The sequence below is a fragment of the Durio zibethinus genome, chromosome 12 (assembly GCF_047325235.1).
Source record: "Durio zibethinus cultivar Kanyao isolate XHJ-2024 chromosome 12, ASM4732523v1, whole genome shotgun sequence".
In the NCBI taxonomy this organism is placed as follows: domain Eukaryota; kingdom Viridiplantae; phylum Streptophyta; class Magnoliopsida; order Malvales; family Malvaceae; genus Durio; species Durio zibethinus.
Genome location: NC_143173.1, coordinates 1,474,286 through 1,490,120, shown reverse-complemented (window position 1 = coordinate 1,490,120; position 15,835 = coordinate 1,474,286). Strand labels below are relative to the sequence as shown.

General features: G+C 31.3%; 1 protein-coding gene across 1 annotated transcript; it reads right to left on the bottom strand.

Moving 5' to 3' along the window:
* Positions 1 to 211: 211 nt before the first annotated feature.
* Positions 212 to 3,513, bottom strand: LOC149515519 (receptor-like protein EIX2). The gene has a single exon (XM_089768945.1). The coding sequence runs from the start codon at positions 3,424 to 3,426 to the stop codon at positions 400 to 402; it is 3,027 nt and encodes a 1,008-aa protein (XP_089625071.1). The 5' UTR covers positions 3,427 to 3,513; the 3' UTR covers positions 212 to 399.
* Between the last annotated feature and the right edge of the window lie 12,322 nt (positions 3,514 to 15,835).

The following is a 15,835-nucleotide window of genomic DNA, read 5'->3' as shown; positions in this document are numbered from 1 at the left end:
AAAAGAGAAAGAAAACTACGAAAAAAATTTTTTCCCTTGTAAAACGACACTCTCTAATTTCTATATAATTGCAATAAAAGCTTTCAATTCCTTTGGATTAATAAAAATTTTAGTTTTTGGAATTTTAATTTTGAACAACAAATCAAATCATAAATATGACTAGAATAAGAAATATTTCAAATAAGAGGATTTATAAAAAAAAGCACCCAACTCATATTGAATAAAACTCCAACACATATTTATGAGTCAAATACATTAGCACACATAATTTTATTTCATTTTAATAAATTATAACATGAAATATCACTTCCAAATCAGAATACATGGATTAAGTAAAGAGCATGCAAATCAAATTATTACATTACCAAACACACCGAAGTTAGCTACCATTACAAATAATTACATACCAATAGTAGCCCAAAACACGTACAGCTTGTCACCAATTTGCTCCAATTTTTTATAATAAGCAAACCTCCAAGACCTGATTAAAAATAGGGGAGCCACGACTCCCCAAAACCCCATCACAAATCCAAGCACTATGCTCACATAAAGCCAATTCACCTCAGATATTTTCTTTCCTCCACTACTACCCCCATTTGTAACATCGGGCGTTCCGCCATTTTTGTTGCAATTTTTAGTGACTGGAGGTCCGCAAAGATGATTGCCAACGTAAGAAGAATTGTCGAAGCTTTGGAGTTGGGTGCTTGATGGGATTTGTCCTGTCAAGTTGTTGTAGGACAAGTTGAAGTGATTCAAGAAATTCAAATTGGAAAAACTTGAAGGGATTTCACCATGGAGTCGGTTCATCGACAAGTCAAGAGATTCCAACATCTCCATATTACCAATGGTCCCTGGTATCTTTCCAGTTAGGAGATTCCCTGACAAATTTAATGACAGCAGTCCCATGAGATAACCAAGTTCTTTGGGGATCTCTCCTGTGAGATTGTTAACTGAAAGGTCTATGCCGGTAACAAGTCCGAGTGTGGTACTGTATTCATCCACTCTTCCTTTCATCACCAATAATGCACCAAAATAAAACGAGTTGTCAGGGTATAATCTCGAGAACCAATTAGCCACGTGTGGGTTGAGGTTTGTGGCCATGGCACTTAGGTTACTAAAACATTTTGGAATAGCTCCTGAAATGTTGTTATAACCAAGATCCAAGACATGAAGAGAATTAAGAGCACAAATCTGATCAGGAATATAGTCCTGAAAGTTATTTGAACGGAGGTTTAGAATCACAAGGTTTGAGAGCTTGTCTCCAATCCATGCTGGAATACTTCCCATCAATTGATTTTCACTAAGATCAAGAACAAGCATATTAACTAAATGCTGCAATATGGATGGTACTTCTCCAAACAGGTTATTGTTACGAAGGCTTAATGACTTAATAAGACGCACAGATCCCAAGGATCTAGGAATTTTCCCAGTTAGATTGTTGTTTCCTAAATTTAGGACTTCCAACATTGGCATATTTTCCCAACAGTCTGGAATTTCACCTGACAAAAGATTTGATTCAACGTGAAGAATTTTCAAAGCTTCCAGTTTATTTGAGGAATTACAAAGAAAATTAGAAAGTGATCCTGAAAAAAAGTTCTTGGACAAAAATAAATCCCCCAAATCTGAGAATATTGCCTGTGGCAATGGACCTGTGAATAGGTTGGAACTCAAGTCAGCAATCCAACTTATCGGTAAATATGAAAACTCCCCGACTAATTGGTTATGGGAAAGGTTTAGATATTCAAATGAAGTCGAAAGGTTCCAAAACCAAGTGGGAATGACACCTGAAATTCCAGCATGGGAGATATCTAAAATATACATGTTCCTTTGGAATTGTAGCCACTGAGGAAATTGCCGACCAAGACGCCAGTTACCTAGTCCAATACCTTCACAGTGAAAAGGAGGAATCCAACTTGGGTTTGGTATAAACGTTAACATGTTGTTAGATGCCCAAAAATATCTCAATATCGTGAGATTAGAAAAGTGTGTTTCTGAGATATTTCCTTCCAACATATTATTGCTAACGTCTAAATGTTCCAAATTCCCAAGTTGTACTAAAATTTGAGGAAGAGTTCCATTCAATCTGTTGTATGAAACATCAAGAAATTTCAATGATGACAACTTACCTATCGAGAATGGAATGGGACCAGAAATGGAGTTTCGGTAAAGGGAAAGGTATGCCAAATTTTTAAATTGGCCAAGTTGATCAGGGAAATTGCCAGAAAGTTTGTTAGATGCAATATTTAATGACTCTAATCGATCCAAACTACATCTAGACAAACTCTCTATGATTTCTGAGACCTCATGATTAATTGTATTATTTGACAAATCCATCTCCCTCATATTGCAAAGACTTTCCAAATATTTGGGTTCAATCTCAAGCTGGTTATTTGAAAAATCAAGATGAGTAAGAGAGCTTAAGTTTCCAATGGCACTTGAAAAATTACCTTGCAGGCCGACACTGTTAAGACTAAGGAATTGAAGTTGGTTTAAATCAGACAACCAGTTGAGTGTCGATGATGAAGAGAATGAATTCCAACTAAGATCAAGAAATTTGAGAGAAGACATGTTTTGAAAGCCACTGGGAATCATACCTTCAACTCCACTAGAGCTAAGATCAATGGACACAAGACTACGAAGATTGAATATCCATGTCACCGAAGACAACATGTTTTGAGAAAGATCAAGAACAGCAAGAGATGTGTAATTAACACTGATTGGAGATGGACCATTATTTAGAGAGCATCCTGACAAGTGTAACTCCACCAAAGAAGGAAGATTGTGTGTTGCCTGCAGCCAATCAGTTGCTTTACTAAGATTTGCAAGGCTCAAACCAAGATACTGCAGAGATGAAAGACCAGAAACCCATTGAAGAGTTTTAGCTTCAAATAAGGAATTGATTCCAAGATCAAGATAATGCAGTTTTGAGAGATTTCCAAGATTATGGGGAATTGCTCCTACGAAATTTGCCCAAGAGAGGTTAAGATACGTCAAACTCTTCATCGAACCAATGAATTCGGGAATTGCCAGGCCTCCAAATTCATTATTACTTAAGTCTAGGAAACTGAGATGTTTCAAATCGACCAAAGATGGATTTATTTTGCCTCCTAACTTTGATCGAAAGTAAGCATCCCGTTCAGCAGCCGGTGCATAAGCATCAGGACTAGTTGAAAGAAGCCCCAAATGCAGCTCTTTAACATGGCCAGTCAGGATATTGCAGAAAACACCATGCCATTCACAGCAATCCTCACCTTCAACCCAAGAAGATAGCCTGTTTGATCGATCAATGAGGTCTTGCTTGAACGTCAAAAGGGCTTGCCCCTCACTTCCAATGCAAAGCACTTTGGAATTCCCATCACAAAAGCTAATAATAGCGGCTGCGATGACAAGAAGAAACCCAAACAAGGAAATTGTAACTGCTTTCATGGTTGCGTACTGATCATTGCTACCAACACCTAATATATAAAGTTAAAGAAAAATGTTTTCTACCACATCAAGCATTAGGAAATTTCTTCGAAGACTCCAATTTAAATTTCCAACTTGAATTTTCCACAGAAAGCATTCATATGTATGAATGAAATTCGGCGTGTAGAAAGAACATCAAAAGAACTTGACAAGGAGGTCAACTCAAGTCAAGTCAACCAAGTATATGGAGTTAAAAATTTCCAGAAAATCCAATTTCCAACTTGAATTTTCCACGGAAAGCATTTATGGTCCATTTAAATTCTACAATTCTAGAAAGAAGAACAAAAAAGACTTGACTAGTAAGTCAAGTCCACCAAATCTATGAAGTAAGTTCCACGGCCAAACAATTAACTCTTTAAGTCTTAGAAAAGAGAAAAAATATAAATAAAAATGAAAATATAGAAAAAAAAAACTACAAAAAATCTAGAGAAGCTAAGACTCTTTTTTCTTTTCTTTTTTTTTTTTTTTGCTATAGTTACTTACTTTTTTTAATATATGTATGGATCCTAAAATTAAGAAATTTGTCGAAACAAGAATATTAATTCAAATTTAAAAAGTGGTTTTATATAAAAATCTATGAGAGTAAAATGCTTAATTTTGCAAATTAAAATTTCAGTTTATCTTTCATAGTTAACATAATTATTTTTTATCCGTTAACTTTCAATACAACTTTAATCACCAAATATTAGTATAATTTTCACAATTCATAATTATAGATATTAAGATTTGAATTTTAAATTTACCAAATATCATATTTTAAAAATATTTATATGAATCAATTAAATTAAAATTTAAATTTTTAAAACAAGATTTCAATGCTCGATTTGATTGTACTTAGTATGATTCATATAGTATCACCAAACTTTTCTTTTTTTATATCCAACAAGCAATGGAACTAACCCCTCGTATAAGCCATGAAAAAAAATTCTTTTAAAATTATAAGGAGAGAATTTATAAATTTTAATGACATGTTGTATTTTGATTGATTAATCTACAACTGATGTAATAAAAAATGTAATAATTTTTTTGCATAATTGAACGATATTAATTTAAGTAATTATAATTTTATTATTTCGTATTAAATTGTATATAAACTCTAGTTGTATAATTTAAACGATATATATTTAAATATAAAAGTGTTGGGCTAGTTTTGTTTTGCCTTCTACCTCCAAGCAAATTGGGTATTAGAATCTTGACAGGCTCAAACTGTTAGGAAAATGGGGTCCAACCTCATGTAAGTGGTTTTGGACTAAGTAAAGGCCATGGGCCTTGATCTTTCATTTTACACAGAGCCCTAACTACTTAATAAAAAAGAGGTGGGGTTGTTTTAAGGGTGTGTCGAAAACCAAGCAGAGAAAGAAGAAAAGCCAAAAAAAGTAGAGAGAAAAAGGAGAAGGGAGAGTTGGTTGAACGAAAGTCGATCCGTGGTCCGATTAAGTTGAAACCTTGTCAGGAGGTTATGATTCAGAGTTTTACATTTTGAACGGTGAAGATCGGGTTTGAAGCTCTCTAGGAATAAATCCAGGGTGTATTTGTTGAGTTACTTATTTAGTGAGATTTCTCTAATTGCTTCTCTAATTGTTGATTAGCTCTAGTTTTAGCTAGAGAAGAACTTTGTATACCTATTATTTGATAGTGAAGATTTTTTTGGTGGTCCGTGATATTTTATCTCTACACTGGAGGATTTTTCACGTAAATCTTGGTATGCTTTATCTTTCCTGTGTTTTTTATTATTGATTGTTGTCTATTGCTTTTGTATTGTTATGATTATTGCTTCAGGTGCAACAAGTTATATTAGAGCGAGGGTTATTTTGAGACATCGATACAGAAGCAACCCAGGATAAAAGTAAATTTTGTTTGAGATCATGGAGGGTGATACAGGTTCTATGATAAAATTGACAGCATCGAATTATTCAATTTAGAAGCCTATGATGGAGGATCATCTATACTGTAAAGATTTGTATGAGTTAGTATTGAGTGATTTGGCTAAACCAGCAGATATGAAAGATGAAAGCTGAAAGAAGCTAGGTAGAAAGACGCTAGCTACAATCAAAAAATGGATTGATATCAACGTGTTTCATCATGTAGCGTAGAAGTCAAATGCTCACATTGTTTGGAAAAAATTGGTAGCATTGTATGAGAGAAAAATATGTATGAATAAAGTTATGCTTGTTAAAAAACTTACAACTTTACAGTACAGGGATGGACGATCTGTTACAGAGCACTTAAGTGATTTTCAAGATATATGTAATCGGATGACTACTATAGAGCTTAAGATGGATGATGAAATGAAGGCGTTATTTCTTTTGGGTTTATTGCCAGACAGCTGGAATACTCTAGTTGTAACTGTTCTTAATTCTGCTCCTGATTATAAGGTAACATTAGAGATGGTAAAGGACAGTATGCTTAATGAAGAAGCAAAATGAAAAGATGTAGATCTTGGGAATCAAGCTCTGGTCACAGAAAATAGGGATAGAAACATCGACAGAGGTCAAGACTCAAAATACCATGGTAAGTCTAAACATAGATCCAAGTCTAAAGGTAAAGTGAAGTGTTTCTATTGTGGTAAGATGGGTCATATAAAATGAAACTGTAAAATCTTGAAACAAGAGCAAAAAGATGAGAAAGTCAAGAGTTCAGATGATGATAATGTTACAGTAATAAATTCAGATAGTGATTCAGTTACTTTGATTTGTACACATGATGATTGTAATCATATTAGTGATCCCGACATTGAGTGGATAGTTGACACAGGAGCGACATATCATTGTGTTCTTAAGAGAGAGTTGTTTACAACTTACAAAGCAGAAGACTTTGGTTGTACCAAGATAAGAAATAAGAGTGTGTCACAGATTATTGAGATTGGTGATATTATTGTACAAACTAGTACATATTACATATTGACTTTGAGGGATGTTAGACACATTCCAGATATGAGAATAAACTTGCTTTCTATTAATGTTCTTGATAAGGAGGGATATGAAAGTCGATAAAAGAATGGACAGTGAAAGCTTCTCAAAGGATCTATGGTAGTTGTAAGAGGAAAACTATGCTACACAATGTATAAGACATGGATGTAATTAAACGGTAACCAGGTAAATGCCGTTGAAAATGATGCTTCAGCAAACTTGTGACACAAGAGGCTGGCACACATGAGTGAAAAGGGGTTACAAGTTTTAACAAGGCAGTCTCTTATTCCCTTTGACCAAAGGTATGTCTCTTGATTTATGTGATTATTATTTGTTTGGTAAGCATCATAGGGCTTCTTTTCGTAAAAGTTCTTAGAGAAAAAAAATAGATTAGAATTAATTTATTTTGACGTATGTGGTCCCATTAAGGTTAAGTCATTAGGTGGTAGCAGATATTTTATTACTTTTATTGATAATACTTTACGTAAGACTTGGGTGTATATGTTGAAATACAAAAGTTAGGTACTGTAGTATTTTTAAAAATTTTATGCCATGGTTGAAAGGATGACAGAATTACCCTTGAAGTGTATTTGAACTGATAATGGTAGGGAATACACATCTAAAGGCTTTGAAGAGTATTGTTCAAAGCATAGGATCAGGCATAAGATGACAGAACCTAGAACATCGTAGCATAATGGTATAGCTGAAAGAATGAATCGTACCATTGTAAAAAAAGTCAAATGTATGTTAAGGATGGTAAAATTACCAAAACCATTTTGGGGTGAAACAGTCAACATAGCTTGTTATTTACTTAACAGGTCACCATCAGTTCCTTTAGGCTTTGACATTTCAGAAAGAGTATGGACAGAAAAAGATATTTCATACTCTCACTTGAAAGTTTTTGGGTGTAAAGCATTCATGCATGTGTCAAAAGAGCAGAGATCAAAACTTGACAGTAAAGCCACACAGTGTGTGTTTATAGGATATGGTGATGAAGAATTTGGTTACAAGATATGGGATCCAGTAAAGAAAAAGATAATCAAAAGCAGAGATGTGGTCTTTCAAAAAAAAAAACCATAACAAACCTTGAGAAAAATGAGAAGACTACACGAGTTACTGTTGAGTGTGATGTTTCAACACCGACAGGATTCCACAAGAAAGAGTCACAGATGGTGAAAATGAGTAAGAAATAGAACTTGGGGATATGAATGAGCCAGCCATAGTTGGTGATGAGCTAGATGCAATTAGTTTTGAGCAGGGGGAGCAATCCTCTCTACCTGAGAGTGTTGAGCAGGCGAAGCTACCTTCGGCATCAAGTGATGTAGAGTCTCAGCCTAAGAGATCTACTAGAGAGCGCAGGCCATCTACCATGTATCCAAGTTTAGATTTTATTTTAGTTACCAGTGAATGAGAGCCAGAAAGCTTTTAAGATGTGTAGGCAACTCTGGATATAGAGCACTGGTTAAAAGCAATGAAAGAAGAGATGGAGTAATTATGAAAGAATGGTACTTATGATCTTGTTAAACTTTCAACAGGGAAGAGGCCATTAAAAAATAAATGGGTATTCAAGTTAAAAAAGAATGGTGACAAACTAGTGAGGTACAAAGCTCGATTGATAGTAAAAGATTTTTTTTAAAAACCATGCATCGATTTTGATGAAATTTTTGCTTCAGTTGTAAAGATGAGTTCTATTCGAGTGGTACTGGGATTAGCAGCTAGTTTGAATCTTGAGCTTGAGCAACTTGATGTTAAACTGCATTTTTGCATTGTGATTAGAATGAAGACATTTATATGAATCAGCTTGAGGGTTTTGAAGTGAAAGGGAAAGAGCACTTAGTTTGTAAATTGAAGAAAAGCTTGTATGACTTGAAACAAGCTCCGTAACAGTGGTACAAGAAGTTTGATTCTTTTATGGTGAGTCTTAGCTATAAAAGAACAACAGTGAATTCTTGTGTGTATGTTAAACAATTCTCTAATGGTAACTTCATTATCTTATTATTATATGTTGATGATATATTGATTGTAGGATAAGATGCTAGTATGGTTTGCAGGTTGAAAGAACAATTGTCTAAGTCCTTTGATGTGAAGAATTTAGGTCCAGCAAAGTAGATTATTGGTATGAACATTATCTGAGATAGGAGAGCTGGAAAGCTATGGTTGTTACAGAAAAAGTATGTTGAACGAGTGCTTGGTAGATTCAACATGCAACATATTAAATCAGTTAGCAGTTCACTTGCCAACCATTTTCATCTAAGTAAAAAATCTTGTGTAGTGTCTAAGGAAGAGCAACTAGCTATGTCTAGTATTTCTTATTCTTCTGCAGTTGGTTCTTTAATATATCTTATGGTTTGTACAAGGCCTGACATTGCTCATGCAGTTGTGTAGTGAGCAATTTTTTTTTAATCAGGGAAAGGTTTACTGGGAAGCAGTGAAATAGATTTTTAGATATTTGAGGGGTACCTCAAAAATGTGCTTGACTTATAGAGTTTCACAATTAGTTCTAGAAGGGTTTACTAATGCTGATATGGCAGGCGATCTTGATGGTAGAAAATCTATTTTAGGATATTTGTTCACTTTTATAGGAGGAGCTGTATCTTGGTAATCTAAGTTACAGAAGTGTGTTGCTTTGTTAACTACAGAGGCTGGGTATATTACAGCAACCAAAGCATGTAAAGAAATGCTTTGGATGAAACATTTTTTTCTTGAATTGGGGTTGAATCAGAAAGAGTATGTGATATTTTGTGATAGCCAAAGTGCTTTAGATTTGAGTAAGAATGCCATGTACCATGCTAGAACAAAGCACATTGATGTTAGATATCATTGGTTACGTTCAATGATTGAAGAAAGTCTATACTGATAAGAATGTAGCAGATATGTTGACTAAGATATTTCCTAGGGAAAAGCTTGAGCTTTGTAGTAACTTGGCTGAAATAAGTTCCCTGGCCAAGGTAAGTTTCAAATGAAACTGCTATGGTGATGAATCTCTTCCTAATGGGGCTAGAGGGGGAGATTGTTAGGAAAATGGGATCCAGCCTCATGTAAGTGGTTTTGGACCAAGTAAAGGCCATGGGCCTTGATATATCATTTTACACAGAGCCCTAGCTACTTAATAAAAAAGAGGTGGGGTTGTTTTAAGGGTGTATCGAAAACCAAGTAGAGAAAGAAGAAAAGCCAGAAAAAGTAGAGAAAAAAAAGAGAAGGGAGAGTTGGTTGAACGGAAGTCGATCCGTGGTCCGATTAAGTTGAAACCTTGTCAGAAAGTTTATGATTCAGAGTTTTACATTCTGAACGATGAAGATCGGGTTTGAAGCTCTCTAGGAATAAATCCAGGGTGTATTTGTTGAGTCACTTATTTGGTGAGATTTCTTCAATTGTTTCTCTAGTTGTTGATTAGCTCTAGTTTTAGCTAGAGAAGAACTTTGTATACCTATTATTTGATATTGAAGATTTTTTTGGTGATCCGTGATTTTTTCCCTCTACACTGGAGGGTTTTTCACGTAAATCTTAGTGTGTTTTATTTTTTCTACATTTTTTATTATTGATTGTTGTCTATTACTTCTGTATTGTTGTGATTATTGCTTTAGGCACAACACAAACAACCCTGCTGCTGCTAATATACAAAATAAAGCCTTCCCCTGCTCCCTCCTCCCTCCTCCCTACAAATATCTTCTATCTCTATTTTCCTCACCATTCTCTCATCAACCTCTCTCAAACCCATCACCAATTGCCAAAATCCTTTCTTTTCTTCGTGTTTGAACCAAAACCTATCTCTTTTTTCCTTTCAGCCCCCTTTCCTGCCTTCTAAAACCCTCCTAAAACCCATATAAGCTATTCCAATCCCCAGCAACCCTAACCTCTACAGCAACAACTTTACTAACCTTTTAGGCCACCTCTATCTCCATTTGCCTGCCCAATTCCATTCTTTTGACCCATGAATAAGAGTCCTATGTTTTGTTAATTGTGGTCATGAATAATAAAAGTATCATGTGTTGGAAATAAAATTGTGATCCAAGTATAATAAGGTAATCAAATATATCATAAAAGAAAAGTAAAGGGGTGAAAAAAAAACCCCCATAAACTAAAATTCAACATTTTTTTTATCAATTAAGCCCTTGTTAGAGAAAAACCAGTTAATTATTTTCGTCCAATAAAGAGCTTAATTGAATGAAAACAGATGTATAAAAGTTTAATTGAGTGAAAAAATATATGTAAAGGTTTAATTGATTTGAAATAGAAGATTTAGAGCTTGATTAATTGCAATTAAATATTAGGAACTTAAATGATTGTTAAATTTTTGTCTAAGATTTTTTTTAAACCTTATCCCTAAAAAATTCATAAAAAAAATTACATAAAATTTAGAGAAGTTAAGACTCTTTTTTCTTATTATTCTTTGCTATAGTTTTAAATCAAATTTTGCTATATATGTTTGGCTAAAATTAAGCAAATTGTTGAAAAAGAATATTCATTCAAATACTACACTAGTTTTTATATAAAAATGAAATTATAATACTCTATGTATGTGATTTGAAACGTTTAATTTTGCAAAAATTTAATATATCTTTCGTAGTTAACATAATAATTATTTTTTCACTAACTTTTAATAAATTTTAATCACCATTCATTAGCATCATTTTCTCAATTCGTGACTAAGTCTTAAGCACGTAAATAATAATGATAAATATATTGAAAAGTAACAAACACGGCGCATAAACAAGCCAATTGATCTACCCCGTAAGGAAGAAAGCTTGTGACCTATGCTTTCCAACTTTTCATAGTATGCTAACCACCATGATTTGATGAAATACAAAGCAAGCTTGTGACCTCCAATTTCCAACCTGAATTTTCCACAAATAGCATTTTATGATTCATTGAAATTCGATAATTGTAGAAAGAAGAACAAAAGACTTGACAAAGGAGTCAAATCCACCAAGTCTGTGGAGTAAGTCCCACGGCCCGGTAATTAACACTTTAGGTCTTAGAAATGAAAAAAAATTACGAAAAAATTACAAAAAATTTAGAGAAACTAAGACTCTTTTTCCTTATTATTATTTTTTTTGGTATAGTTATTTTATTTAATTTTTTTTTTTGTATATTGTTGGAGCCTAAAATTAAGAAAATTGATGAAAAAAGAAAATTAATTCAAATATAAAACATGATTTTATATAAAAATGAAGTTATATAAAAATCTATGAAAGAAAAACATTTAATTTTGCAAATTAAAATTTCATATATCTTTTGTAGTTTAGGTGGGTTTGAAATTAGAAGAGCAGTTTTTGATTGGAAACATTTGAAGCTTGAAGTAGATGAGACTCAGTATGAATTTGTTACTTGTTATAAGGTCGAATATGAGATTTATACATTTTAGAGAAGTTAAAAGATTCCTTTTTGCGTATTTTTTTTTGTTATAGTTATTTTCTTTTTTTTTTGTTAAATCAAATTTTACTATATTTGTTTGATTAAAATTAAGTAAATTATTGAAAAAGAATATTAATTCAAATAGAGCACTGGTTTTATATAAAAATGATGCTATAATACTTTATATATATTAATGTGATTTTAAACATTTAATTTTGCAAATTTTTAATATATCATTCACAGTTAACGCAATTAATACTTTTTTTCATTAATTTTCAATATAATTTTAGTCTCCATTCATTTGTATTATTTTCTCAATTCATGACCAAGTCTTAAATACGTAAATGATAATGATAAGTGCATTGAAAAGTAACAAACACGAAGCCTACTTTGCAAGAAAGAAAGCTTGTAACCAATGCTTTCCACCTTTCTTAAGCTAACCACAATGATTTGTTGAAATACAAAGAAAAATTGTGACCTCCAATTTTCAGCTTGAATTTTCCAAACAAGCATTTTATGGTCCATTGAAATTCGACAATTGTAGAAAGAAGAACAAAAAAGACTTGACAAGCAAGTCAAGTCAACCAAGTCTATGGAGTTAAAATTTTCCAGAAAAACCAATTTCCAACTTGAATTTTTTTATGGTCCATTTCTAGAACAAAAAAGACTTGACAAGTAGTTCAAGTCCGCATTGTCTATGAAGTAAGTCCCACGGTCAAATAATTTACTCTTTTAAATATAAATATTGAGATTTAAATTTTAAATTTATTAAATATCATATTTAAAAAATATTTGTATGAATCAATTAAGTGAAATTTTAAAATTTTAGAACAAGATTTCAATGCGTGGTTTGATTGTACTTAGTATGATTCCTATAGTATCACAAAGCTTTTTTTTTTTCAAAATCCAACAAGCAATGGAACTAACCCCTCATATAAGTCATGGAAAAAAATTCTTTTGAAATTATAAGGAGAAAATTTACAAATTTTAATGACGTGTTGTATTTTGATTGATTGAATTTACAATTGATGTAATAAAAAATGTAATAATTTTTTAAAATAATTGAACGATATTAATTTAAGTAATTAGAATTTTATTATTTCGTATTAAATGATATATAAACTCAAGTTGTATAATTTAAATGATATACACTTAAATATAAAAGTGTTGGGCTAGTTTCTTTTGCCTTATGGCACTAAGCAAATGGGGTATTAGAATCTTGACATGCCTAAACAACCCTGCTGCTGCTAATGAACAAAATAAAGCCTTCCCCTTCTCCCTCCTCCCTACAAATATCTTCTAACTCTATTTTTCCTCACCATGCTCTCATCAACCTCTCTCAAACCCATCACCAATTGCCAAAATCCTTTCTTTTCTTCATTTTTGAACCAAAACCTATCTCTTTTTTCCTTTCACCCCCTTTTCCCACCTTCTAAAATCCTCCTAAAACCCATCTAAGCTATTCCAATCCCCAGCAACCCCAACCTCTACAGCAACAACTTTACTAAACTTTTAGGCCACCCCCATCTCATTGCCTGCCCAATTCCATTCCTTTGACCCATGAATAAGAGTCCTATGTTTTGCTAATTGTGGTCATGAATAACAAAAGTATCATGTGTTGAAATTAAAATTGTGATGCAAGTATAATAAGGTAATCAAATATATCATAAAAGAAAGGTAAATGGGTGAAAAAAAAAAAATCCCATGAACTAAAATTCAACATCTTTTTTTATCAATTAAGCCCTTGTTAGAGAAAAGCTAGTTAATTGTTTTCATCCAATAAAGAGTTTAATTGAATGAAAATAGATATGTAAAAGTTTAATTGATTGAAAAAATATTTAAAGGTTCAATTGATTTGAAATAGAAGATTTAGAGCTTGATTAATTGCAATTAAATATTAGGAACTTAAATGATTGTTAAATTTTTGTCTAAGATTTTTTTAAAACCTTATCCCTAAAAAATTCATAAAAAAAATTACATAAAATTTAGAGAAGTTAAGACTCTTTTTTCTTATTATTCTTTGCTATAGTTTTAAATCAAATTTTGCTATATATGTTTGGCTAAAATTAAGCAAATTGTTGAAAAAGAATATTAATTTAAATACAACACTAGTTTTATATAAAAATGAAGTTATAATACTTTATGTACGTGATTTCAAACGTTTAATTTTGCAAAATTTTAATATATCTTTCGTAGTTAACATAATTATTTTTTTTTCACTAACTTTTAATAAATTTTAATCACCGTTCACTAGCATCATTTTCTCAATTCGTGACTAAGTCTTAAGCACGTAAATAATAATGATAAATATATTGAAAAGTAACAAACACGGCGCATAAACATGCCAATTGATCTACCCCGTAAGGAAGAAAGCTTGTGACCTATGCTTTCCAACTTGTCATAGTATGCTAACCACCATGATTTGATGAAATACAAAGCAAGCTTGTGACCTCCAATTTCCAACCTGAATTTTCCACAAATAGCATTTTATGATTCATTGAAATTCGATAATTGTAGAAAGAAGAACAAAAGACTTGACAAAGGAGTCAAATCCACCAAGTCTGTGGAGTAAGTCCCACGGCCCGTAATTAACACTTTAGGTCTTAGAAATGAAAAAAAATTACAAAAAATTTAGAGAAACTAAGACTCTTTTTCCTTATTATTATTATTTTTTTTGGTATAGTTATTTTATTTAATTTTTTTTGTATATTGTTGGAGCCTAAAATTAAGAAAATTGATGAAAAAAGAATATTAATTCAAATATAAAACGTGATTTTATATAAAAATGAAGTTGTATAAAAATCTATGAAAGAAAAACGTTTAATTTGCAAATTAAAATTTCATATATCTTTCGTAGTTTTGGTGGGTTTGAAAATATAAGGGAAGTTTTTGATTGGAAACATTTGAAGCTTGAAGTAGATGAGACTCAGTATGAATTTGTTACCTGTTATAAGGTCGAATGTGAGATTTATACATTTTAGAGAAGTTAAAAGATTCCTTTTTGGTTATTATTTTTTGTTATAGTGATTTTCTTTTTTTTTTTTTGTTAAATCAAATTTTACTATATTTGTTTGATTAAAATTAAGTAAATTATTGAAAAAGAATATTAATTCAAATAGAGCAATGGTTTTATATAAAAATGATGCTATAATACTTTATATATATTAATTTTGCAAATTTTTAATATATCATTCACAGTTAACGCAATTAATACTTTTTTTCATTAATTTTCAATACAATTTTAGTCACCGTTCATTTGTATTATTTTCTCAATTCATGACTAAGTCTTAGAAATGAAAACAAATTACAAAAAAAATTAGAGAAGCTAAGATTCGTTTTTCTTATTATTTTTTGCTATAGTTATTTTCTTTTTTCTTTTTTGTCATATCAAATATTGCTATATATGTTTAAACGCCTAAAATTAAAAAATTGTTGAAAAAAGATTATTAATTCAAATATAAAATGAGATTTTATATTAAAATGAAGTTATATAAAAATCTATGAATGTAATACGTTTAATTTTGCAAATTGAAATTTTAGTTTATTTTTCATAGTTACCACAATTATTTTTTTATCCATTAATTTTTAATACAATTTTAATCACAAAATATTAGTATGATTTTCATAAGTCTTAATTATAGGTATTAGGATTTGAATCTTAAATTGAATGTCACATCTTATAGGTAACTATATGAATTAATTAAATTAAATATGTAGATTTGATTGTACTTAGTATAATTTATATAGTATCACCAAAATTTTTCTTTATATGTCCAACAAGCAATGGAACTAGCCCCTCACATAAGCCATGGGAAAAATTTTCTCTTCAAACTATAAGAAATGAATCTACTTAATGACGTATTATATTTTGATTAATTGAATTTACAATAGACGTGATAAAAAATATAATAATTTTTTATTATTTTGATGAGTTTTTTTTTTTTTAATTTTATAAACAAATTTACATAATTGGACCATATTAATTTAAGTAATTATGTTTTTATTATTTCGTATTAAATGTTATATAAATTCAGTTTGTATAATTTAAAAACTCCAGGTGATATATATATATTAAATATAAAAATGTTGGGCTAGTTGAGTTTTGC